The sequence below is a fragment of the Opisthocomus hoazin genome, chromosome 4, assembly GCF_030867145.1.
Source record: "Opisthocomus hoazin isolate bOpiHoa1 chromosome 4, bOpiHoa1.hap1, whole genome shotgun sequence".
In the NCBI taxonomy this organism is placed as follows: domain Eukaryota; kingdom Metazoa; phylum Chordata; class Aves; order Opisthocomiformes; family Opisthocomidae; genus Opisthocomus; species Opisthocomus hoazin.
In genome coordinates this window covers 14,458,245-14,485,526 of record NC_134417.1, presented here as the reverse complement: position 1 = coordinate 14,485,526, position 27,282 = coordinate 14,458,245, and the positions used below count along the sequence as shown (strand labels likewise).

Sequence of the window (27,282 nt, the reverse complement as noted above, 5' to 3'; positions counted from 1 at the left end):
GTATTTCCTGGAGCCTTATTTGACAGTTTTATTTGTTTCAGTCTCCAGTACAACAAGATGATGGGGGGCGGGGCAGGAGCCGGAGGAGAGATTCAAGACAATGATAAGCAGGAAAGGAATGCTAATCCTGTCGGTACTAGGGACTAGCAAAAAAAAGATTCGATTTGGACAGGAGAAAGGTGCATACCTTTTTATTATGTGCATTAAATACCGATTTTTAGGTGTGCATTGGCAAAGCAGCCAACAAATCTAAAGCAAGGTCTCTTAACGCTAGTAATCGTGCGAGAAGTGTGTGTGCAGGAGGGAACAGTGCTTGCTGTGATCTGTAGTGCCATCTGTAGGTGGGACGGTTTGTGCTTGAGAAATACGTGGTGAAACTTGAATCACTTGTAGAAATCTCCTTTGACTGAATAGAGTAGCATGTTGCTAAGGAAATAGCTGTCTTGTGACATTCTTTAAAAAAAAAATCTGTAGGGTGTGTTTAATATTGTAATCGTTTTAAATCTGAGAATTTAAAAAGCGTTTGCTGTTTAGCTTGAATTAAAAGTAGCAACAATAATTTCATTTTAGATGTTGGAAAAAACCCACACTGAACACTGTCTCAAAAGAAGTGTTTTGGCTTAGGAGGTGGAACTTGATCTGGAGGGTCTTTCTCTTACAGTGGGGCTAACAGATCTCTCTGTGGTGAGTAATGGTGGCTGAAGCACTTTTGTCTGATCTGTGGTTTCCCCATTTATCTGCACATGCCAATGTGTTTAATGTCTGGCATGCAGAGAGTCTGGCTCGCTGTCTTCTAAGGCCTTTTGCCAATTTCTTTTAATAAAAGGAAAGCAAAAGAGGAAGTAAGGAAAATAGCTGAAATTATAGATGTATCAGCTAAATTTGATGCCAAGGCATGGTGGAAGTGGAACTCCCTGAACATCTTGGAATCAGGAAATAATTCAGGCTCACCTGTGACATTGATCAGATTGTAAAGGGTTTCAGCCAGCTGAGCCTTGAAAACCTCCAAGGATGGGAACTGCAAAACCTTTTTGGCTGATCTGTTCCAATGCTTGACTATCCTCATGGTGAAAATCTTCTCCTTATTTCTGATTAAAATCTCTGTTTCAATTTCTTTGCGGTTTCTCATGTCTTTCCATCATGCAACATGCACTTGACTGTCTTCTGGGTAACCTCATTGTAGGTACTGGAAGGCTGCTTTTATGTTCCACTGAATGTTCTTCTCAAAGCTGTAACAAGCCCTATGTCCTCATCCTCTCTTTAAGGGACAAGTCTTCAAGCCCCCTCACCATCTTGGTGGCCCTCTGCAGAACTTGCTCCAGGTTGTCAAAGTACTTGTACTGGGGGGCCTAAAACTGAATGCAGTGTTCCAGATGCCGTATTAGAAGTGCCAAGCAAGGGGGAATGGTTTTGCTTGATGCTACTGACTGTGTTTCTGCTAATACAGCTCCTGTGCTGTTAAAGCCTACTGCAGGCTTGTGTTGGGTTTGCTCAGTCTCTGTGAAAAGACAGATAATAGTGTGAATATTTTGAAAAGGGATAGAGTTAATCTAGCCTACTTTTCACCTACAGTATGGCAATTGGTTTTGTTTACAAAGCAAGTGGTAATGTTTTTTTAACCTTTGTAAGATTTTGATGGTTTTGTCTAACTTCTCAATAAGATGAGTTGACAGTCTAGAGGAAAGAACTTTGGATGTGTGGTTTCTAATGGAATGAAAAAATCGGTGTTTAATCGGTAGCAGTTTGTATTCAAAATGGAATGGCGCATCAAGCAGTTAATCAGGATCTTACAAGAAATCTCAGAAAGAGATACCGGACTATGTAGAGCGCATTATTAAAGCGGCAGGATACTCTAATTCTGTTTTTCTGTTTCTGAATTTTAACTGCAGTTTCCTCACCTGGCCTTTACAAACGCAGTCAGTTGTACCTGCTGTAATAACAAACTGTTCCTGGGAAAACCCCAGACAGATTGCACTGTCTTCAAATACCTTCTTTGACTTAATATTTATAAAGATTCAGTACTGGCTAGCTTGGTGATACGCTATGTCTGATTGTTGTACTCCCTGTTATCATACTGGTCCTTTATGCTTGTATCTGTTGTGTGTATTGCCCATTATTTGTATGAACTCCTTTTCCAAAGAAATGGTGTGCGTGTTTTATTTGAGAACCTAATAGTGTACAGTCTCGGGTCACTCAGGAACCTCATTGCTTTCTCTGTGTTAACTTTGCAGTGAGGAAGTAGATATTTGGCTTGCTCTGTATATTCTCTCTTGAAATCCAGGTCATCTGTACGAATAAAAGAATTGTACAATGTAATTGTACAAATAAAAGAATGAACCAAAGCTAAAAAAGTCTTCCAGGGCAGGCTGCTGGTCCAACTGAATGCAAAGGCAAACAAACAAACCGCATGCTCAGTTCAGGATGCATACACAAGCAGTAAAAATCTGCTATTTCTAAAAACTTTTCAATTCAGAAATAAATAGAGGACTTAATTAGATACCAAATTCACTTTTTTTTTAATTACTTGTAATAATTACATCTTGCAGCCTGGTTCAAAGGTAGCTAGATAAATTAGGGTACAGCATCTAAAAATTAGAATGCTTTCTTCACTGAAGGAGCTGAGAAACTGCTTGCAGTGATGATAGTGCTTGATCTTTATTGAGTCTTTGAAATGTCTACTCAAATATGCTGAGGTTGGGCAATTGAGGTACCCTTGCAAAGCCGAGCTGAACCTGCTTCTCTGGTTACACCTGTGACAGCTGTGTGTTATGCAGGTTTTCTCATAGAATCTGAGAGCAAATTAGCATTTAAAAAACCATATGCACTTTTAAATTTGTGGATAGATGAAATTATTTATCTGCAAAATCAGTATTTTCCAAAGCATTGTTTTCATTTGCATGATTTATTTCAATGTATGGGTTATCTGTTCATGAGTGTTCCTTTATTTAGTTATCTGGTGACTTTGTAGATAGCATCTCTCACACTGGAGAAAGAAGAAGCCTGTGAAGGCACAAAAAGTGACTGCCAAACATAACCTGAAAGAATTGGTAGATAATTCAAAGCAAGAAAAAAAAAATCTTTCCTTTGTGTTTCTCACATGAGAATCATCCTTTGTTTTTTAATGTTAATGCCACAAATAGTGATGAACAAAAATGCATGTTTCCCTTCTTTTTCAAACTGAATAGAATGGTTGTTGCTGATTATTACTCGGATCACCTGGAGCTGATAGGACAGAAACATTTATTTTTAAGTATGAATGACATGAACAGATGGCAAAGCTTCTCACAAATACAGTACAATAGTGATTGTAATGGCTAACAATACTATGTGTATGTCTTACTCTTCCGTGCATTAAAAATGGGGTGTTTCATGATTTTGATTCAAGTTTTGGTGTGTCCTTTAATATCTTTCTGTTGCACCTCACAATACAACTAAAAGGAAAGAAGGTTCTAGGTTATTTTATTAAATTGTTTAATTGCAGTAGTCTTAGTTCTGATTTTCTTACCTAGTTCTCATTTTGAAAAAACTGTTTCTTCTGAGTGCCAAAATTTAACACATGCTAGCTCATTCAAGGAGTTCTAAAACTCGTCTTCAAAAAGCTGTATTGTTGTTTCTCATGAAATTCTAAACCTCATGAGTTGTTTGAGTCTTGGTCAATCTTTTTTGAATCTTATTTCTAAGTGCAGTGTTTCCAGTGAAAAGTCTGCAGAAACTGCTGTTGGGCTAGGAAATACTTGTTAGTAGAGTGTTCTCTTCTTTGAGTGCTTATCCATTTGTGTACTGTATTTGTAAAAATGTGTATTGGGGTTTGCTACAAAATTTTTTGCTCTACCAGTATAGTATGTGTGGTTGGTGTCTTTTTTTTTTTCTTTTCTGCGTGGACATCTGTGATTTGTGCTTAGCTGAAGATGGCTCTTTAGAGAACTGTGCAGACAGTTACTGGGAAGGGCTCTTAATCCATTGTAGTGGTGCACTGACTGGTGAAGGGCTCTAATGTAGCTTGGTTGTATGTGCTGTTCTGATTTGTGCAGTGGGGGTGTTACTACTTTTCAAGCATGCTTGTTATGAGGCTTTCTCTCTCTGCCCTCTGCTCTGAAGTGTTTAGTGTGCCTGTTCATGATGAGCAGTCTGATCCACAAATCCTCAAGTAAGAAATGCCTCTTCCCCAACTTTCTAGAATGGTCTCTTTTTGACATCTCATAGTCTGCACTGACAACCTGAAAGGGTTATGTGCTTACTATGATAAGACTAATGGGCCTCAGGTCTTGCTAAAAGGGTGATAGTTAGTGGGAGGGGAAAAAAAAAATGGTGTGATGATGTTCCTTACTCCTGGAAGAGTCACAAAGAAGGCAAAACAATAAAAAAAAAAGTAGCCAGGATTAGTTTGTAGAAGTTTAATCTTGAACCAAGGTGGCTGAGAGAAATTTGAGTGATGAAAGTATCTTTCGTCTCTGCCCTTCACAAACAGAGCATGAGGGACAAGCAGAGTTTGTATGTGCTGTTGGGCTCCTAAAGCAAAGTTTATGCAAGAAACATGTGTGGACTGACTACACACTTTGGACATGTCATTGGAGATGTTTTTGGGCAAGATGCTGGACATGTGCCAAGCCACCTAAAAAATGCATTTCTTCGGTTTCCCTTACCTTTTTGGTAATTTTTTGTCGATTTCTCTGAACTTCACAGTCTTCACAACAGAAGACTTGGGAAATTCAAGGATAATTTGAGGGGGGGGCAGGTACCTCAGTTGCATTGAGCTACGAGAGTAAATTTTTTTTTTTCCTTTTTCTCACCAAGGGAAGAGTTCTATCAGCTTAACTGGTGATTTGCTTTTCTGCTTTCTGAAGTCACAACTTTCCGACGTATGTCTGGGTTGAGCCTTAGCAATCTGAAAGATGCACGTTTTTCGCACTGATGCTTTGCAGCAGTGGAAACTTCACCTAGGTGTTCCTAGTAAAAATTCTTCACAGACTTTATAGACAATGTGAAAAAAAAAAGTTTCTCTGGCTTCACTTGGACAGACAAGGTAAAAATCCTGCTCTTGGTGGCCTAACGGTACAAGATTTACACCTGAAGTTCTGTTCATGCTGAATGGGGTTGTTTTTACTAGCCTGCAATCAAGCTTTTCTTCTCTAATGCTTTGGTTTTTTGGGGATGTGGTTTGTTTTTTGGTTTATTGTTTTGTTTTGTTCTTTAAATCAGAGGAGGATTTTGTAATGTCCTCCTTTTCCTTTTTGTTCTGTACAGGCATCACCTGCCTACAAAATAAAATGTGTAATTTTAGGAAGAATAGTTTCCTTATTTCTTAACTTTTTCTTTCCTGGCTCCCTTCCCCTCTCCCTGTATATATGGCTGTTATGGGTTTGCGTGGCAAGGTTTTGGTAGCAGCGGGGCTATAGCGGTACCTTCTGTGAGAAGCTGCGAGAAGCTTCCCCCATGTCTGATAAAGCCAGTGCCAGCCGGCTCTAAGACGGACCCGCCGCTGGCCAAGGCCAAGCCAGTTGGCGACGGTGGTAGTGCCGCTGGGATAACACAGTGAAGAAAGGGAAGAAAAAAACCTCTGTGGTGAAACGGCAGTGTAGAGAGAGGAGTGAGACGATGTGAGAGAAACAGCTCTGCAGACACCAAGGTCAGTGAAGGAGGGGGGGGAGGAGGTGCCCGAAATGTCGGAGCAGTGAGCCGCCTTCCCTTGCCACTCGTGATGAAAGACCATGGTGAGGCAGGCTGTCCCCCTGCAGCCCATGGAGGTCCATGGTGGAGCAGATATCCACCTATAGCCCGTAGAAGGGACCCCACGCCGGAGCAGGTGGATGCCTGAAGGAGGCTGTGACCCCGTGGGGAGCCCACCCTGGAGCAGGGGCAGAGTGTGAGGAGTCCTCCCCCTGAGGGATGAGGAGCAGCAGAGACAAGGTGTGATGAACTGACCGTAACCCCCATTCCCCATCCCCCTGCACCGCTCAGGGGGAGGAGGGAGAGAAAAGGGAGTGAAGATGAGCCTGGGAAGAAGGGAGGGGTGGGGGGGAAGGTGTTTTAAGGTCTGGTTTTATTTCTCAGGATCCTACTCTGATTTGATTGGTGATAAATGAAGTTTCTTTTTTCTCCCCAAGTTCAGTCAGTTTTGTCCGTGACAGTAATCGGTGAGTGATCTCTCCCTGTCCTTATCTCGACCCTTGAGCCTTTCATCATATTTCCTCTCCCCTGTCCAGCCGAGGAGGGGGGGAGTCATCGAGCAGTTTTGGTGGGCACCTGGCATTTATCCAGGCCAAACCGAAACAATGGCAGAGCCAGGGAATCAAATGGAGTAAAGTTCCAGAAAACTTAAGGGGAATAGTGAGAACGCTGTAGGTAGGTACTTAGTATGTTCTAGAGTTTTTTGCTGCTGTGAAATATAATCAACTTGGCTAGTTGTACATCTTGGGCTAAAAGTAAAGTGATGCAGATGAGATTTAATAGTTTGCAATTATTTATTGGATGTTTTCAATATACTTCATTGTGTTTGTAGCAAAGGTGTTGGTGGGAGACCTAATGGACAAGATAGCAGAAACTGAGTTCACTAGTTGCTTTTAATGCCTTTTGTGGGCAACTAATGTAGTAAGGTTCTTAGCAATGTATGAAACTGTCAATTTAGTGTTTTGTAGTATATAGAGGGTTTTTGTGCCACAGTGTTTGACTTTTCCCAGCTGTGCTGATTAGGCTGAGAAGACAATGCCTGTGCATACAAACTTTGCCTTGTCACTGCATTACACCCTTACAAAAGGAATTGAAATTCTAGGTTAATTTGAGGCTCAAAATAGCATTTCTCTTGCAATATGCATTACTCTTTCCTTGCCCCTTTTTTCTCTCCCTTTTCTACATGGAATATTCCATTCATTACTGCCTAAGAAATCAGTTATTTTGCAGTCTGCAAATGCTGAAATGACGTTAGAGGAGAAATACTTGCTTGCAACCAAAACTATTTTTGAACAAACGCTTCATTTTAGAAATTTTAACCAGCTAAGAAAAGCTGAATTGAGGTTTTTTGCTGTGAAATAATTTTGTATTGCATTTCATCAAATGATTCCCTATGATGCTCATGTGTTAGGTAATCCTGAAAGAGGAGTATATGAAATAGAATACGAGGAGGTACTTAACTGGTATGGAATAGGATTTGACATCTTTTGTAGGGTATTTTCAAGGATAAATTTAAGATTTTCAGATGTAGATAATCAAAATAGGTTAAGAATCTTTTATGAAACTGAAAGCATCTGTATTTTAGCCTGCTTCGTTTTCTCCACGGTGTTTCTACCTCTGAATGAATCCAAAGGGAAACCTGGCACACATTCTACTGTTTTGACTATTAAATAAGCGTGCTCTTTCTCATTCTGTTGAGATGGTGTTTAGCTGTGATTGAAAAGAAAGCTTTTAAATGTTTGGAAAGATACCTGCTATGCTGAAACGATGGATTGCTTATGCATTGTAACAACAAAGGTAAGATGATAAAGCTTTTGATTAATGCCTGCAATCTTGGAAGTTCTTGTTGAATCTTTTCTCCAATTTTTGTCTACCTGTAATGAAAATGTCTTGATGATTTTCTAGTGCTGATTTTTTTTTTTAACTTTAACTGTACCGACTGCCAAAATAAATTCTGTAGTCGTTGCTAAGAACAATCATAGATGTTAATTCTTCTGAGAGCTAATTATGCACATACTGAAAAACTGAAGTGTAGTAGAATGGTGAATTTTGTCATTCTGCAGTTAAGACTCTTTTCTATAAAAATTCACTGTCTTTAAATGTGCTAAAATAGTAGCTTGCTTTTATTCCAGAACAAAGAATTCCAAATGATGTTTTACATAACCTTTATCAAGACATGTTTAAAACAATTATCAAAGAGAAGATGAAGAATCTGGGAAGTCCTGTTAGGGACGGATATATTTCAAGATGCTTTGTAATTTTGATATCTTGCTGCTGTAAGATGAAGACACCCAAATAGCTTAGTGTCATTACTTCTGTGCTAGGATAAAGTTTTATGTATGGTTGTTTTTAATACAGTCCACTTGCAACTGCAGAATATAAAATTTGATGCATAAACAGAATTTATTAGTAGTTTGCTTGTAAAATATCGACATGGTGACCTTGGTTTTCTGGAAGCTTTTTGTTTACCTTCAAGTGGTAAACTGTTGTTCGGTATTGTTCCCTTTTCCTGGGTGTTCAAACAGTTGCAGGTTTGTGGGTTTTTTTGTTTTTTTTTTTTTTTTTTTTTTTTTTAGCAAGCTACTTCTAGCATTTTTCTGGATAATTTGAAACCATAAAATTTGTTCCTACAAACGTGCTTCTCATGAAGTAGAATAAAATTTAACATCTTTGAGAATATTACTTGGCTTTAGTGATAGCTTTTATAAAAGAAAAGGTCAAGATGCTTGTCATCCTGTTTGACACAGGCAAGCATAGGGTGATTGGAATGGGTGAAGTTACCTTGTCTCTCACCAACAAAGGAGTCTTTCTGATGTCTGAGCTGTTGGTTCTGGGTTTTTTTTTTTTGGAAGTGAAACATACCCTTTAAAATCATTTATTTGTGGTATTTCTGCTTTATTTCTTTTAAAATATTCTCTTTTGTACAGTGAGATTAGGATCGAATATTAATTCCTTGACTTTGGTTGTATTGATGTGTGCCTTAATTTTGTTGTACTCATTTAAAAAAAGGGGGGGGGGCAGTGCTGTAGTTTTTACAATTGAACTGCTCAATTTTAGTTTTATTTTGTGCACTTGTTTACCTTCTCATATCTACTTGTCTAAGAGCAGAAAGATAATTTATATGAGAAGTTAAGGCAACAGAAAATGTATTCTGGGGGAAAAAGGTATGGTTTTTTAGTTTGATTAGCCTAGGTCCAAGTGCGAAGCAAGTAAGACTGCTCACAGAAACGCTGTACGGGAGAGGAAGAGATCATCTTCTCTGCACAGCGTAGTCTTAGACGGGCTTAAACTGATCATGCGTTTCCACCTGCAGTTATCAGCACTAAATCCTTCCTGCCTGTTTCATGTGAAGTTTTGGCCTCATTTAACTAAATGCTGCTGTAGTACCCTGTAGCTTCAACTAAAGCTGTTTATTTAAAGTGGGGCTTATAAAAGGATTCTTTGCTTCCCTGTGAACATGAGTGTATCTGATGACTTGAAAGTTGTAGTCTAATGAAAAATACATTCCTTGGTATTGTACATAACACTATTTCTCAGACGTAAACGAAAATGCACGTAAGTAAGGCAATTTTGAAATCAGTATTAAAGAAATGTATGATAGGATTAATAATAGGGTTAAATGCTTCTCCTTTCTCCACCTTGAGTGGTGTGGGGTATTTGAAACAAGTCATTGTTACTCTATTTCTGAATAGGGAAGAAGAGAATTTGGTCAATGAGATCAATTTTCTAATGGATTTGAGAAAGCTTCCTTAATTTGATCTTTAATAATTCTGTTTTACTTAATTTAGAATTCAGATGTAGTCACAATGGACGAACAGGTCCTTAAACTATTTTCTGCCCTGCTTTCTAAGGTCTAGCTGGTTTACTTTGCCCTAATCTAGTGCAAAGAGTACTGATTAATACAGTATTTTTTTTTCTCCTTGCGTGGGCACATTTGGTTTGATGTAGGTAGGCAAATTTGCATCACTGCAACCATGGATACTATTAAGAGCAGGCACGTGGGCTGAGCTTACATTAATGATTTTTATTTAAGTAACAGTTTGAAATGAGTTCATGGCACTTAAAAATACATAATATGAAAAATCATTAATTTTTCTAGAAAAGCAATTTTTTAGCAGTCATTCTTAGCTTGCTTGTTCAGTAGTATACTTTCAGTAAAACAGTTGACTTTAAAGTGTTGTAAAATTTATTCAAATAATATTTCTAGTAAGAGTAGTGCAAAAGAACGATCATTTTATACCATTTTTTTATTTCAAAATACATGCTGCTTTGACTGTACCAGAGAAGTATTAGTCTAGTCTAGTTTGTGACAGTAGCCAAAAGCCGGTATCTTGGGAGAGGGGAAGCGTGTGTGATGCATCTGCCTGTTACTACCAAGGGAGAAGGATGAAGGGTTTGTTCCAAGTTGTTAAGCTTACAAGTCATGAGTCCTCATAAATTCTGGGTCAACCTCTGTTCTGGGTGAGCACAGTCCTGTGGCTGCGCAAGGTGGGAGGCTGCATGGTGCCTGTACACAGGAGCACAACTACGGCCCGCGTGGCTGAAGTTGGAAGGGTTGGGTGATTGCTGCCGATGTCCTCACTTGGCTGTGCACAGTGCTGTAGTTCAGAGAGTCCCCTTGTTGTTGTTGTCAGTTTTCGGAATTTCCCTCAAGTGAATTGTGTCTCCTCGTGTACCAGTTGCAAGTGTAAAAGGGAATGACAGAATGTCTTGCATTGGAAGGGATGTAGTCCAACTACCTGCCTAAAGTAGGGTCAGCATCAGCTTGAGACCTTAGGGTTACTTAAGGCTTTGAGATTTTGTCAACCCCCTTGCCCTGTCTTAGTTTAAGGTTTTGTCTCTTCTCTGCACATCAAGGGCCAAGCTTTGTCTTCTTGGTAACCTCCTCTTAGACATTAGAAGGCTTGTACTAGCTCCTGCAAAGACTTCTTTTCTCCACTCTTGAACAAGCCCAGTTCCCTGAACCTTTCTTCATTGTGCTGCAGCTGCTTGACTGTGGTGGTGGCTTTCCACTGTCCTTGTTCCTATATTCCAGATACGATCTAACAAGTGTTTGAAAAAGCCTGTGGAAAGGTTAGAGTGCAATTTTTAACCTTCTGGAGGTACCATATGCATAAAAACTAAAAAAAATATTGGTAGGAAATAAACTGTGATAGAGGCAATTGTGCAAAAATGGAAACAAAATCTAAGTTTTTATGTATAAACTTGATGCAAAATTAGTTGGTGGGCCCAAAGGAGGATGCTTTCTTTAAAGTGGAGGAACAAAACATAGAATTTTGTGAATTTGAAATTGTGGAAGAGATGGAAACAGTTATATGGGAAATTAGTACACTAAAAGGTTAAGAAATACCATGAGTGCTAAATAGTCTACAACAGCCCTTCCAGGTTGGCACATGTGAATGATGTGTCATGATGGGTTTTGGCAAGGAACTTCATTTTGCCAACATTCCATTTTCTCACTAAAAAACATATTTGATTGGATTGCGTATAAATCATAGTCATCTGGTGAGCCAATTGAGTAGTGCTAATAATACACCACTTGGCTTTGATACGCCATCTGGTTATAATGTTGAAGAAATGTGTGCGGAATCAGTCATCGTAAAAAGTTTGGGAAGTGAAAAAAAATGTGCACCACTAATGTTGGTAGTATCAGCAGGTGGTATGAAATTGCTCTTGCATATAATCTTGAAGTATAACGCAATGCCAAAGAAACAGCTGCCTACTAGGATAGCTGGCAAGTGTCAAAATCAAGGATGGTTGTCTGCAGACTAAAGGATTGGCTAACTTTCATTGGGAATAGGAGACCAAATGTGAGTAATGTATGCCACAGCTGGGTTTAAAAAGGTAATTGACAAAACCAATGAGGAATATAAGCAGAGAATACTGATCTTGTGCTCATGCCAGGAGAACTGATGTCCCAATGGCGTGTATTTGTGGTCATGAACAAGCCTTTAAAAAGCTTGAAGTTTTAATACACAGAATGGACTTTGGCAGGGAGTCATGCTTGTAAACCCTACATGGCAAATAAAGAAGCCCAGTGCAACACAAGATAGTGTGAGGTTGATTAAATCCAGAGGTTGTAGCTACAGGGCTTAAAAAATACTGCATTTTGGATTCCATGGATGGAACCGAAGGTGGCTTGTCCGAGTTTTGCAGATGAATACGTTTAAATTGATGAGTGAGGACACCAAGAGTGATGAAGTTGAAGGTGGTGGAAAGTGACAGTGACAGAAATGATAAAGGGACCTGACAGGCAAAATCTGAAAAGCTGTACTAAGAAAGCAAGAGAAAATAGACTAACTTAAGGCAAGTCATTAGTAGAAGTTTATATTCTTACTGTGTATCGATTACAAGGATATAATAAGCTTCTTTTTGAGGAGAGTCTCTTAAATTCAGAGTTATCTCTCTCCTAACATGTTATTTGGTATTCTCCCAACCACCAGCAGTTTAGGACTCAAGGACTTCCTGAGCCAGAGACAATTGCTCTGTAGTAATCTTTGGCTCTTTCTTACGTGGATTGTCTAGTCTCACCAAAATGCACGTAAAATACAAAACAAAGGTATAAATCCGTGGCATGTGCTTCATGCACAGAGCATCTCCAGAGATAATCTTTGTTTCCATGTGTTTAGTTGCTCTTTCTAAATGACTGCCAGTATGCAGGGTCATTTCATTGATAAACCAGACGTTATTGCAATTGTGTAGTTTTTCAGGCAGGGACATAAGTGAAGTTTGTATTCGTTCGAGTTTGTGTGCTGGAAGAACCAGGGTGCCACATACCTGAGGGGTTTCTATGAGGCTGATGAATCTTACATGAAGCTCTTGAGTCTTTGTGTTTAAGTTTGTACTTATTTCCTCCTGTTTTAAAAGTAAAAGCTGCTAATTAATACTACAAATAAGTGACAAATGTTTGGGTATTGCACTAGTTCTGGGCATGTTTGGATAGGAATTGATTGAAGAGCAGATAAAACAAATGCCTGTAAAACATTGGTATTTCCAGCAGCTGAGTTATACAGCTTGGGGCCTAACTGTGAGAACATGGTGTGGAGTATGTTTAGGTTGGAGATGCTGAATACAGCAGTAAAAAGGGAGAATAAATCTCTGACATCAATACTATAAATAAGAGCCTTTCAAAGCATTTTCACAACTGCGTTTGCCTGCCTGGAACTGTGTGGGTTTATTTCGGAGGAGCTGATGATCATAACCTGAGTAATTTTGCAGGTAGGAGTAGCGGGAGCAGCGCAGGGAAGCATTCGTTCCTGACCAGTTTTGCTTTGCTGTCCTTGTTTGCTATGGGAGAAGAATTCAGTCTGTGGCCTCATGAGTGACACTGAACTGAGCTGTCAGGCTGCTGCTACTGAGCGGCCTTCCACCTCCTTCTCTTCACTGCTCACCTGACTCAGAACCTAGTAGAACTTGGTATGCTTTTCTGCTGGCTGGAGAGTGAATGCAGCTCATGGAGAAGTCTAATGAACACCAGAGCTATTAAAACGTAGCTGCTGGGATGGAGAGTTGGAAAGTATTGAGCAGTTAAATTGACTCAGCTGCCTGTGAAAAGGCAGGTAGAATGATAAGACTTGACAGCACAAGGCTTTTGGAAGGCGAACGGGAGGAGAGCAGTGATTCTCTGCAGCAGAATCACAATGTTTGCTCTGTTTGGCTGCTGCTCGTGAAACTGGACCCTCAGATTGAACAGCTCTGGCATAGTTTCCTGTGGTAATGAAAACAGTGGGTGAATAAACGTAGGGTTGTTCGTAGTTGGACATATGGTCTCCAACACGATTCCTTCAGTAGGCAGAGGTATTTAGATTTCTTGATGGCAAAAAATCAAAAGCCTTCCTCTCTTACTTGAAGTGAGATTTGAGGATGGCTGAGCTCACTGGCTGGTGAGCTGGTATGCCACTAGTCAATTTTGTTTTACTAGCTGGCACTGGGCTTGATCACTTCTGTGAATGCAGTAACTTGCACCAGGACTTTGTTAACATGAGGTGTGTTTTTACACTTTATTCAAGGCTTAGTCATAGCCTGATTTATTGTCAGTGGATATTGCTCATACTTTTGTAAGTGGTAATAACATTACTTGAATCCTATTTCTAGGACTGGTATTTACCAGACCAAAAAAAGTAAAATATCGATGACATCTTCAGGTGAGGACTATCACTGTTTAAGTGATATTCAGCCTTGTTAGGTTTTGGATTTTTTTTTTTTTTTTTTTTTTTTAAAAGAAATGGTTCTTTGAAGACCATATGATGCCACATCTTGGGTTTGGAGGAGGGAAGGACACACTTTAGTGAAATTCTAACACATGCTGAAAGTGTAACTAAGGGCTGCTGTCTTAAAGGTCAATGTGGGCAGGAATCGTCAGCACTTTCTGAATGGGTCTAAGTGCCCAACAGAGAATGAGCAGTCCTTAGGGTGTTTTAGTGAATGATTCCCTCCGCTCTGTTCTGTGAAAACATGCGAACAATGATAACTTCCTTCTTTCAGTCTTTGTGTACTCTGACAATGGGTTTACTTGTGCCCACGTGTAATATATGGACATTTCTGCTCCTTCCTTATGTTGGCAAGGCCAAGCGTGCCAGCCACCATTCAAGTTTCTCTCAAATGTGCCATTGAGATGGAGCACTCCATTGCAGTGAATTTTTGTCCCTCTGTGGCCTATTCTTTCTTTCCCATTGGAAAAATAGTGAGTGTGATAGTTGCATTTAGCCACCGCATTTGGGGTGCCTTTACTACCTGGTAGAGACACCGCTGCTGAGGAATGCTTTGCTTGCATGCTGTGTATGTGACAGATGATGTGCAAGTGGTGTAGCTCAAGCTCCAGAGCTTTTCTCTTCATCAGACTACAAAGGCTCTTCTGACTTGGGCTCTCGCAGCTGCTGGGATGGTGGGTTGGCCAAATGTGGTAGCAGTGAGTATGGAACTGAACGGTCGCACTGCTTGCGTTCTTGCAGTTGGTTTTTATTTATCTTTGTGATAACTCTGTTGAAGTCCTTGGAGTCTTATAATGATGAAGTTGGTCCATTTTTCTTTTGTAATGAAAAGATGGCCTTTCATTTTGTACACTCATTTCTTTGAAAGTGTGTAGTAATTCAAAATTGTGCAGGTTTGACTCAATATATTCCTGTATCTTTTTGTAAATGTTTTACCCAGAAGGAGACTTCTTATTCTTCAATTTGCTATTTAGAAATTTGGAAAAAAAGATTTCATTCACGTGTGGTAAAATGCAACTATATTACATGACTGAATCTGAAAATCTGCTTTGATTGCTTTAGCTTTGGTTGAGAGACATGAGTTAGTAGTTAAATCAGATATAGTTTTCCTCAAAAAAACCCCACAAACCTAAAAATAAGATAAATCCTGCAGTCTACAGTGATGACAAAAAAACAAAAAAAAGAAACAAAAAAACCCCACAAAACCAAACCACTTTTCTGCTGCTATTTGTAATTAAGATCGATAATAACTCTACTCAAGAAGGCAAAAGTAGGACTATTTTATTACATGAAACATTTTTTACTTGCTGCTTTAATCTTCTTTCAGTTTAAGTAAATGGCTAGGGAATACTTTAGCCACTGGGGTTTTTTATTGAAATTTCACTCTTTATATGCTATAAAAAAAAGTTAAGATGAGGAAGAGTGGTTAACTTGGTGACCCATTATTAATAAATGCATGTTAAAAGCTGCTTTTAGAAAATTTCCTGGAAATTAGCATCATCTCGTGAGGTGAGAAAGGCATCAGTTTTTCTATTTCCTCACTTGCTGATGGGCTGCTTACAGGATCTGATGTACACAGCTGGTTTTATGCAAGTAACTGGAATTCAGGTGACTCGAGAGAAGTTTGAGGTTGGGCTGGAAAGCAGCATGGTCTTTATAACTCTGTTCCTAATCTTGTTTTGATTGATTCCGAAAGGCTCTTTGGAGACCATCGGGGTGTTTTGAGGAGCTGGAAAAGTACTGTTTTATACAGCCTCACCTAAGTGCCACTCCACATTGTACATACCCAGCTGGAAGCGCTGGTGGAGCCGTGAGGGAAGTGCTGTCCGGGGAGGAGGGGAAGGGAAAAAGCTGTAAGAACTTGTCTTGATGATGTAGGGAAAATGTTACCGAAATTGAAAGATGGCAATGATTTTTCAAATGAGAAGATGTTGAAACGGGAACAGTGAGAGTTAAGCCAAAATAAATTAAAGCTGGAAATAAAAAGGTTCCTTGCTGCTAAAGTAATTGGTTCAGTAAAAGCCTTTTATAACAATAATGTAGATAACACAAGCTCATTATGATGTAGCTGGATGATTTCAAAGATCATATTAAATTGTTTATTAAGGGTTTAAGTTGTTTGAGAGACCTAGCAGAAAAATCTGTCTCACGGTGTCCTTTTGAAGGAAAAGCATCAGCTTTGGTTGGATCAAAAAATGAGGATTGTTTGTCATCTCAAATCATGTAAGTGCTGTTTGTAGCTTATTCTGACGTCACTCTCCTGTCAAAAGGAGGGTAAAATTACGTATCTGATAAACAGGAAACTTCATTTCGAAACAGGATTGTTTAAACTCCTGAAGTACTCACTGGCAGCATAAAAGCCTTTACTTTTTCTCTAATTAAAATGTTTCTTCGTGTATTCATTCAGAGAGTAAAATCAAAACGCGTTTCTGTGCATCAGTTCACTGGCGCACTGTGATTTATAGCGAGCACGCGTGAACGGCTTTGGCAGCGGGCTGCGACTGGAATGAGGGGGAGGAAGAACTTCCCGGCGGAATCAGCTGTGTTTGCCCTGGTCCTGCCTCTGCTCCAGTTCCGGCGCTCGGACGTCCAGCGGGCCGTGCTCTGAAGCAGGGCTCTGCAGGCTGGGAAGGGCGTTTGGGTGGCAGGAGGAGCGCGGCTGGCTGCGGGCTCCCGCGCTCCCCCCGAGCTCGGCCCGCCGCTGGGGCGGCCTCCCGCGGCCGCGGGGAAACGCTGCCCCCTGCTGGTCGCCGCCTGCTTCTCGCAGAGCAGCGAACGCAGGACGGTGCGGGTGATCCGCGCTGCCGAGAGCCTGGCGAGGCTTTCTCAGCCCGCGGATCGGAAAGGGGTGAGGGGGTCCTTTTGAAAGGTAGGGAAGATGACAGAATGTATTATTAGCTTTTGGATTGCAGAGCTAGAATTAAGGTGTTGGTTTGCTGATCATGAAGCTGTAAAACCTTGGTTGATGTTATTGTGAGGTTTTTTATACTCCTATATTATTTTGGAAATTCCTTTTTGTAGTTAATATGCTTCCACATCCACTACAAAAAATAAAGCATGTAGTAATTTTTGTTAAAATTGGATTATCCCAGCCCTCATTAGCCTAGGTAATGCTTTCCTGTAATATTAGAACTGGCAACACTAAACCATTTTTGTTTTGGTGATCTCTGTTTTTTTGCTATGAAAAGTTTTAAAGGGCTTTTGCAAACTTTGGCATGTACTGTTTGTATCCTTTTCTTAATTTAAACTTGTGTGTCCTCAGCAACCCAAGTACTGTGAAGGTGTCCTCAGCTCTGTATGCTGACTTTCCTTGTAATGTCAAATAAAGACACTAGAAATGTAAAAACTTTGACCTGCCTTTTGTGCTGTATGGCTTATGTGGACACTACAGTGCACAGGTGCGTTAAACCTTCTGTAACTTTCTTTCCCTTTTCCCTTTTTATTGTTCCCGTTTGTCATTGTATTAGCTTCTCTTTAACCAATACTCCAGAGGTTCAGTGGAAGCCTGGAGCTGATCTGAGTCTCTGATGTTCTGCCAGTAGTAGGTGATGCAAATTGGATCCTTCAGAGTACAAATACTCTTTAAAAATGAAGCACTGTCAAATACCATGAACCAAGAGTTAAGTGAGGGTTCAATTGGCAAGGGTCTCTCCCATCTTGGACTTCCTACACTCCAGCTGATTTGGTGTTGCTAAAGGGGCTGAGTGTGCTGTTGCTTATGGTGTGTGTAGCAATAATTATGCCCTGGTTAACCTTTTCTGCTTTGTGATGGACTGTTCTCCAGAAACCACTGATATATCCCATCTTGCTGATGTGCAGTGACACTTTTTCTCCTCTTTACTGCTTCCTGTTAGTTTAGTTCAGCTGTACCTTGTATTAGTATTGGACAATGTGTAACAGAATTGGTAGAAATGAAGTCTTAGCTGATTCACAACAGATGGCTTGTGCAGGTTTAAAACAAACTATTTTTTTTTCTAAGAGTTACTGCTCTCTTAGCATTGGTTTAGTTGACAGGAGTTGTTTTCACATCTTGGCTTTCATGGTTTTGCTCAAGTGCCAAGCATTAATGAGACCACTTTGACTAGAGTTAGAAATATACTTTGAAGAAAATTATAGGACTCTGCTGGACATGAATTTTCCAGCTTCAAAGTTGCTCTTGAAAGATTTTTCTGTGTAGCTTTTTTATTGCTTTTTTTGATCCTCTTACCTGAAATAAGGATAGTACATCTGAATTCCTTGATTTCCTCACTCAGCCTCTTTTCAGTGATGGAAGTGGCATAAGAACTGATGTGAAAGGAACTGAAGTTTGCTTTGTTGTGAGCTGACTGCTTTATTGATGGATCAGGTTATGAAGCTGTGGGGAGAGAGCAAGATAAGTGCTCTTCTGCTTGCTAAGTATTTTAAAGTGCCCATACTCCTATCACAAACACGTTCTCTGTTAGGTTAGTGTGAGATACGACTATTACGTACTACCTGAAGTCACCTTCAGATATATAAAACATCTGGTTAATGACTAAAAAGGAATTCTGACAATATAACAATAATGCAAAATTCTTCATTTCTTCTAAACTGTTGGTTTACAGAAACTGAGGAGAGTATAATGTATGGAAAAACATGCATACAACGAGACCAAAAATTTCATGTAGCCTAGGATTCTGTTTCTGAGTGTGACTGGTAATTCATCTTAAAAAAAAAAAACATTGTAAGTAAAGGACAAGTGCCCACTTCAGTTGCTGTCCCACTCCAGCAGGCAGCATCTTAAACATGCCCTGACATAGTGATTACACTTGTACATTTTTATTAGACCTTGGTCTACATTTGATTTATTAATTTATAGTTCCTTTTTGAACACTAGATGTCCTTGGCGATGAGTTCTGCAGTAGTTTCTTTTTTTTTGCTTTAAAACATCTGCTGGATAATTTAATTGTCTGCTAATGCCTGTGTTGTCTTAAATAGTTAGTAATTGCTTTTTATATGCCTTTTCTATGCCATTTATCTTTTTGAAGATCTCGTATCATGTTCCCATGTTCAGCTGCTTGCTTTACAAGGTGAAGAGCTTTGTCACTTTAATCCTCTCAAGTGGAAGCCACTGAGTATCTTTATCCTTGCTGTTATTCTCTGTACGTTTTTGATCTTTGTTGTTACTTTTCTCGGATGAGATGATCAGAAATGTTTTCAATAGGGAAGATTTGTGAACACCTCAAAATTATACAGAGAAGTAACACTTTCTGGTTTTCTCTAAGTTTCTTTTTTGAAAATTGGAACTCTCTTCTTCTGAGCTAATAGTTTTCCCTCACTTGGTGGTTTAAAAACTCCTCTATCTTTTTAGTTAAGGTACTATTTTCTAGGTGTTTTAAAGGCAACGGAGGGGAGAATGACCTACATTTGCTATAACATGCTGTCGCATTCACTCTGAAGTAATTTTAAAGCTGAAGTAGGGCACTATTTTCTATAGTAAGGTATTGTATCTTTCTAAGACTTACTAAGAAGAAATAAGTAGTTTTTGAAGAGTTGTGCAACTAGTTTGCCATCAGCTGCTGGTGTTTCTTAAGGATTGGCGTGTGTGTTGCCCTAGATTACTGCTGAGATACTGTGGTTTAGAAACATGTTCTAATATGCGGAGGCTGTAGGGTCGATAAGTAGGATTGAGTCTAGGATCAATATTTTGAAAGTTTGCTTCATAAACTGGGATATTTTGGGCCCCTCAGTACAAGAATAACATTGAGTTGCTGGAGTGTGTCCAGACAAGGGCAACGAGGCTGGTGAAGGGTCTAGAGGACAAGTCTTATGAGGAGCTGCTGAGGGAACTGGGGCTGTTTAGTCTGGAGGAGGCTGAGGGGGGGACCTTACTGCTTTCTAGAACTTCCTGAAAGGTGGTTGTATGGTCTCTTCTCCCAAGTAACTAGTGATAGGACGAGAGGAAATCTCCTCAAGTTGCATCAGGGGAGGTTTAGATTGGATATTAGGAAAAATTTATTTACCGAGAGAGTGGTCAGACATTGGAGCAGGCTGCCCAGGGCAGTGGTGGAATCACCATCCCTGGAGGCGTTCAGAAAACGTGTAGATGTGGCACTTCGGGACATGGTTTAGAAGGCATGGTGGTGTTGGGTTGTCAGTTGGACTTTATGATCTTAGAGGTCTTTTCTAACCCATGATTCTATGACTTAATAGTAAACCAGTATTTGTTACCTGTTTCTGAAGATTGCTTTCAGTAGGTTCAGACCTCATTGATGGTCAAGGTACCTACTGTTATGTTTTTGCTATAGTAAGGGGTGTTCTTTGTGCCTTCTCTCACATAATGAAGTTTTGGAGGAGGGCAGAAGCAGGATTTGAAAGCATTAGCGAGTGAAATAAAACCGAGGCAAACTGGAGTAAGCTTGAGGTCAGGGTAATGGCTCTTGGTAATGATAAAGTATATAAAGCATCACTGTTTGAATTCATGGCAAGGTTTGGCTTTAATTTGACAGCAATTTTTACTGTGAGTAGAAGTGTTTTAATTTGTGTTAACTAGCATTAAGCTATCTCGACCTGCTACAAGAAAATGTAATTTGAGATTCCTCTGGAGCTCAAGTTCAGTTCAAGTAACAGTCCCCACACTTCTCACTTAACTTAATCACCATGACAGAATAGCTTATAACATACGTTTTCAAGTTTTTAAAAGGCATAATGCCACTCCTGCCCCCCGAATCTTTTTTTTTTTTTTAGCTTGTTGATTACTTATTTCCTCCTTATTTGCAAGCTCTGAGTGTGTACTGCACTGGCTACCATATTAATGAGCACTGCATAAGAGAATGAATCTCCTAACGGCAGCAGAAATACATGGAAAAATAATTTTTAAAAGTTCTGGAGAGAACTGATACTCCCCCTTCAGCAGTACTGGCTCAACCATAACCTGCTTATAGCTTGCACTGTCTCTTACTCAGGCTGCTGTCCGCCATAACTATTAGATGCTTCTTGGTACAGCTGTTATTCAGGGCATGAGTTTGTGCTATCCTTGCTGCAGAACTTGGCACATCTTCTTGTTGAGCTTCATGAACTGCCTTCTGACCCAGTCCTCCAGGTCAGAGGTCTGTGTTAAGGTCCTGCAATTTCTTGGATTAGCCAGGTAGTTACACGGAGTGTCACCTGGCCGTTTGCCTGGGGTGGGCTGTGTGTCATCATGCCAGCAGCTAGTGACAATGTTGAGCATTGTGGGCCCCAGTGTCTGTCCTTGGGGTGCTCTGCTTGTTATAGCTGCTAGCCAGGTATCACACTATTGGTCACTGCTTGAATCTGGTGGTCCAGCAAATTTTCAACCTGTGTAACAGTCTGTCCTGCCTGTGAGTCCTTAAACTCTAGATGAGCAAGCTTCATGAGGCTCTGTCAGAAGCCTTTCAAAGCCTTGGTCTCTGCCTGTCTGTTCTGTGCTTTCTTGCAACTCTCCCCTTTACTTTCTAGTTTCCCAGCAAATGGCAGGAGGGTCAGTGGCCTGCAGGCCATAAGTCTGCCTTATCTGTTCTCAGTTAATAAGACAATGTAAATTGCCAGTATCCTTCCCATCTTTGGGAACATACTTTGTTGTATGAAAAAGTCTTTTAAAACAGTTGTTTCTTATAGAACCTAGTGATAGTCCTCTGTACCCAGAAATGCAAGGCAGATACTGGAGCATCAACAGAACAGTATTGTTGTCCCACAAAAGAGTTTGTTCACCCAGTGTGCAGTAAGCCAAGCTCACAAGCAGAGCTGAGATACTTGTTTATTTCATGCCTGTGCAGAGATGGGTGCTCTGGGTAATTCCACAAAGCTAGCACACCTTTGCTGACATGCAGTAAACGTTTCGAACAACAGTTATCAGTACTTTTAATCACCCTCTTTCCTCACCGGTCCTTACATGTCTTGTCTTGATTTAAAGATACAGTAGAATTTAAATGTTCTGAACATGCTCAGTGAGTAAGGTCTTAGCTCAGAGGTGGGTTTTGTAAGCGCTGGAGATGTGATTTTCACATTATAATGAGCTAAGTTCATTTAAAGGATGCAATCTGAGGAATTTCGCTGATGCCCAAGGATGTCTGCCCCCTTATCTTGAGGACTGGATGACTGTTCCGTGGTACTGGGTTCACAAGGATGTCTGCCCTCTCACCTTGATGTCTGTTCCTCTGATCTGCCTTATCTCAGTAGCCTCGAACAGTTAGTCATCAGTTCCCCCCTTTGAGACTTACCGAAGAGGAATCTATCTGAGTTCTCTTTCATCAGACTCACCCCATCTTCTCATACGCCTGTCTTTCAAGGAGGGAACAACTCTTCCAAACATATTGTATTACAACGTAAATACATACAAAGGATAACAATGCAATTATTATTATACTCAATAACTTCCTAACCCATAAGCTTACATCCAGGAACCAGAAAGCGAACCATTTCAATGCCTCTTCAAACCTAAAAGAAGTGTCATCCTTCTGTACCTCATGGAGAATTTTAGTTTGTTTCCAGATCCCATTCAGGTCAATTGAGATTTGTCCACTTTGATCCACATAAACACAAGTACTTCTGTTTAGTATAGTACAAACCCCTCCTTTGATGCTAATAACATATCTAGAGCCATTTGTAATGTTGTTTGTGCTAATTGTGTTACCTCCTCTTGCAGAGCCGATATTGTGTCCATAGTTTTATTTCCTGTCTTTTCTACAATTGCAGAAATGTTTAATAATCCTTCTTCCAGTTCACTAACTCCAAGCCATGGAAGGAACCATCTAGCAAAAAAGTGGAAGACTGTAGGTCTTTCAATTAATGGATTATTATGTTTTCTTCTATACCTACACATATAGGTTCATATCCAACTTCTGGTATCAAGCCTATTACTTATTGTGATATGAGGAATCACAGCCCCCAATATACATGTGCCAGACCAATTAGGAAGGAGTATTTTCCTTACTTTATCCCCACAGATCCAATACCACCCCCATCCTTCTGGAACTGACCATGGGTGTATAATGCCCGAGGATTGATTGTGACACTGCAAAACATTCCAAAAACTTGTAGTCCAATTACAAAAGCAGTATTTTCCTATTGAGGTGTAACTCCTTAAATCTGATCCAAAAGCGTCTGATCTTACTGATCTTTTTACACATCTAATATATTTTTCCAGTGGTCGGGGTATCTCAGCTTGCCATTCCAGACAACCACTAACATTTCTATGGAACAGTTCTCTCCTACGAGGACAGGTTGAGAGAGTTGGGGTTGTTCAGCCTGAAGAATAGAAGGCTGTGGGGAGACTTTATTGCGGCTTTTCAGTACTTAAAGGGGGCTTGTAAGAAAGGTGGGGACAGTCTTGTTAGCAAGGCCTGTTGTGACAGGACAAGGAGTAAACTAAGGGAGGGTAGATTTAGATTGGATGTAAGGAAGAAATTTTTTACAATGGGGGTGGTGAAACACAGGAACGGGTTGTCCAGAGAGGTACTGGAGAACCCATACCTGGAAACATTCAAGGTCAGGTTGGATGGGGCTCTGAGCAACCTGATCTAGTTGAAGATGTCCCTGCTCATTGCAAGAGGGTTGGGCTAGATGACTTCTAAGGGTCCTTCCAACCCAAAGCATTCTGTGATTCTATGAATGTGGTATTTATCCATAGATTTGTCCAGGATACATTAGCTGGAATTGGAATCCCTACTAGAGGTATTCCTCTATCTGTATGTTCAGGAAAGTGAATACAAGCCCAGCAATTTGTCCTATTTACAATCCTCATCGTTCTCTGAAGTAATTGAAAATGGACATGATTCTTCCATGGGTTTTGGAGATATCCATGACTCTTCCGGCTTCCCAATACAACTGTCCATATGCAAAAGAGGAGTGCCACCCGCTTTTGATACTTCATTTCTAACCTTATCTAAATCTGTGTACTTACATGGGAACACTATCAATATAATCAATCCCACAACTATCCAACAGTATAAAAGAAATTCCTCTTGAGTACAATTTAAATCAAACACTGCATTAGAATCAGGCCAAGTGTAATTAACTGAGTCCTGATTAATTTTAACTTCAATGGTGTCGCCTCATTTGAGGTCTACTCCTTTGAGGGTGCCTTTCTCACTCACATATAATGACTCCAAGAGTCTATTCCTCTTAATTTCACTGCAGTGTAAGTAATTGGCAATACCAGATGTGGTTCTTTCCACTTCTCGTTTAGTGGTTCATCTTTCGAAGTTTGGATGTAGACCTCATTCCCTGGTTGAAATTCATGTACGGGTGTATCTAGAAGCAGCGTACTCCTTTGGTTAACATACCTCTGTAAGGATAACAGGATTCTAGACAAAGAGATCAAATAATCTGACATAATTCTATCACCCTTCATATGCATTTGATCCTCCTTTCCAGTCACAGGACTCATAGGATAAGGTTTCCCATACAGTATCTCAAATGGGCTTACATGTTCCTTGGCTCTAGGCGTAACCCATACTCGCATTAGAGGTGTAGGCAGCACCTCTACCCATTTTCTTTGAGTTTCTTGATGTAACTTGGAAATTTGCCTGTTCAGAGCCTGGTTCACTCTTTCTATTCTTCCACTAGACTGGGGCCTCCATGGGGTGTGCAAATCCCATGTTACTCCTAAAAACTTTGCTATTCCCTGCACTATTTCAGCCACAAAATGAGTCCCATTATCTGATGAGATTCCTTCTGGAATCCCAAACCTAGGAATTATTTCTTTTAGCAGTACTTTAACTACCTCTTAAGCCTTATTAGTGCGACATGGAAATGCTTCAGGCCATCCGGAAAACATATCTACCAAAACCAGAAGGTACTTAAATTGATAACATCTTGGTAACTCAGAAAAGTTTATTTGGCAGTACTCCCCTCGAGTGGCTCCTGACTTCACTTCCCTGCTTGAGGGTTTTCTTTGTATTTTTGAGTTACTGGCACAATATTGACATCGCTTTACAATCGCATTAGCAGTTTGTTGCATTTTAGGCCCTACAGCATATCTTTCAGCACTTGATACCATAGCATCTGCACCCATATGTGTCTCATTATGTACCCTTTGTAGGATGGTCCTTGTTAGAAGGAATGTAACCAAGACCTAATTGTCTCTTGTTATCCACCAACCACTGCTAGTTTTATTACAGTTCAATTCCTTAGCCCATTCATTTCACCTATCTGAATATTCTGGCACCTCCCAATTTTGAGTTCTTAAAGGCAGTAAGGCTCCCATTACATAGTCACAGAATCACAGAATGGTCAGGGTTGGAAGGGACCTCTGTGGATCATCTAGTCCAACCCCCCTGCTGAAGCAGGGTCACCTAGAGCAGGCTGCACAGGATCTTGTCCAGGCGGGTCTTGAATATCTCCAGAGAAGGAGACTCCACAACCTCCCTGAGCAACCCGTTCCAGAGCTCCATCACCCTCAGAGTGAAGAAGTTCTTCCTCATGTTCAGCTGGAACTTCCTATGCTTCAGTTTGTGCCCGTTGCCCCTTGTCCTGTCGCTGGGCACCACTGAAAAGAGTCTGGCCCCATCCTCCTGACACCCACCCTTCATATATTTGTAGGCATTTATTAGGTCCCCTCTCAGCCTTCTCTTCTCCAGGCTGAACAAGCCCAGCTCCCTCAGCCTTTCCTCATAGGACAGATGCTCCAGGCCCCTCATCATCTTTGTAGACCTCTGCTGGACTCTGTCCAGTAGCTCTTCATCTTTCTTGAAGTGGGGAGTCCAGAACTGGACAGAGTACTCCAGATGGGGCCTCACTAGGGCAGTGTAGAGGGGAAGGAGAACCTCCCTCGACCTGCTGGCCACACTCTTCTTAATGCACACCAGGATGCTGCCTAGATTTTGTGCTGCTCTTAGTAAACTATTTTATAATGGAGACGTGATCTGTTTTCACTGTTTTTAAGGCAGCAGGCCTGATTGTGTTGGTCTCTGGGAACAACCTTCTCGCTGTCTGCAGTGGTGGAAAAAAGAAACACAATTATTAGTATTGTGCAAGCACTTCATCTCCACTGGCTATGAGAGGCTCTTAGCCTCTGCTCTGTTGGTACTACATCAAAGCAGTAGAGCAGAAACATGTCAAATTGCAGCCTTTTTTGATGTTGTGTTAAGCAAGCATGAATGGCTATGGAAACAAATCTGGAGTAGTACAAGGCATAGGCAGATAAAAGGCATGTATTATTAGTGTATTTCCTCTCCCTCATTTTCACTTTTTTTATTGTGTTCCCTTACTTTTCCAGTGGAGGCACATATGCTTGATTAATACTTTGAAGGTTACTGGGCAGCACAGCTACTTTTCTTGGCTACATTGCATGGACCATTTGAAAGGTATTATGCTACTGACTCCAAAATGAGCTCTTTCAAAAAGACAGGATGGGATGACTCAGATTCTGAGCAATCCTTTAATACCTGAAGGATCTTCATACGTTATCCATTCTGGAATAAACCTCAAAGACGTTGTCTCTCTTTACTCCCATCACCCTCCCCGGCGGTTCCTGCATGACAGTCTGAATAAAACTGGCCTTCTGTCTCAGTCCAACAGATGCTTAAGGCGAACGATGTATTGGAGGATATGCTTAGCCTAGTCAGGCTGGCTCCTATGGGGAACAATATGGAGTGATAAATTAGATCCTCGCTGCAGTCTGGTCTTTACACTGGGGAGACAAGACCCAGCTAATCACATGCTGCTGGATTCAGTCTTTCCCACTGTGTATAGCCTTGAAACTATAAACTTGCTTGGCTAATAATCTTTATCACTTGAGTTTAGAGTGTATCCGCCTCAAATACAAACTGGATGGAAGCTTCTTTGAGGGTGTGGAGAAGGGATGGGACAAGGGTGTACAGCTTTTTGGGTCTTTCAGAAGCTCTGTTACTTGTTGGGCTTTTATAGTTTATCAGTTTTATGTTTGGGATTCAGTGTCTGTTGTTCACTAGAACTCTTTTTGAGGGTAGCATGGAACTATCTAGCGCTAAATAAATATACTTTTTTCTTCTCTGTGGACAGATGGGAGTAACGCATCAAAGGCAACTTTAGCATAATCACATACTTTTATTCTAAGAGTGATTTCAGCAATGTTGTTTGAATGCAAAGGTCTCGCAGTTCTTAATTTTAAAGGACTTTTCAGGTCAGACTGGTACTGGGTTTGGCTGGCACGGAGTTAATTTTCTTCACAGCAGGCCATATGATGCTGTGTTTTAGATTGTGACAAACTGTTGATTAACACACCGATGTTTTAGCTATTGCTGAATAGTGATTACACAATGTCAAGGCCTGCTCTGTTTCTCACTCTACTGCCCTAGCAAGTAGGCTGGGGGTGGGCAAGAAGTTGTGACGGGACACAGCTGGAGCATCTGACTCAAACTGACTGAAAAGATACTCCTTATTTTTTAGTGTCATGCTCAGCAATAAAACTGGGGGAAGACTTTCCAAAGTAGCTGTTGCTCAGGTT

General features: G+C 40.5%; 1 protein-coding gene across 11 annotated transcripts in view; it reads left to right on the top strand.

Annotated features, from left to right (window-relative positions):
• DLG1 (discs large MAGUK scaffold protein 1) overlaps positions 1 to 27,282 on the top strand; it is a 182,821-nt gene that overhangs the window by 21,731 nt on the left and 133,808 nt on the right. Inside the window, exon 1 of one of the 11 annotated variants that reach the window (XM_075418039.1) lies at positions 6,814 to 7,464. The exons of the other annotated variants lie outside the window; for them this stretch is intronic. Coding sequence (XP_075274154.1) covers positions 7,435 to 7,464 — 30 coding nt within the window. The 5' untranslated portion in view covers positions 6,814 to 7,434. Of the gene's footprint in view, positions 1 to 6,813; positions 7,465 to 27,282 lie in introns of those variants that run through there. 11 annotated transcript variants of the gene reach the window in all.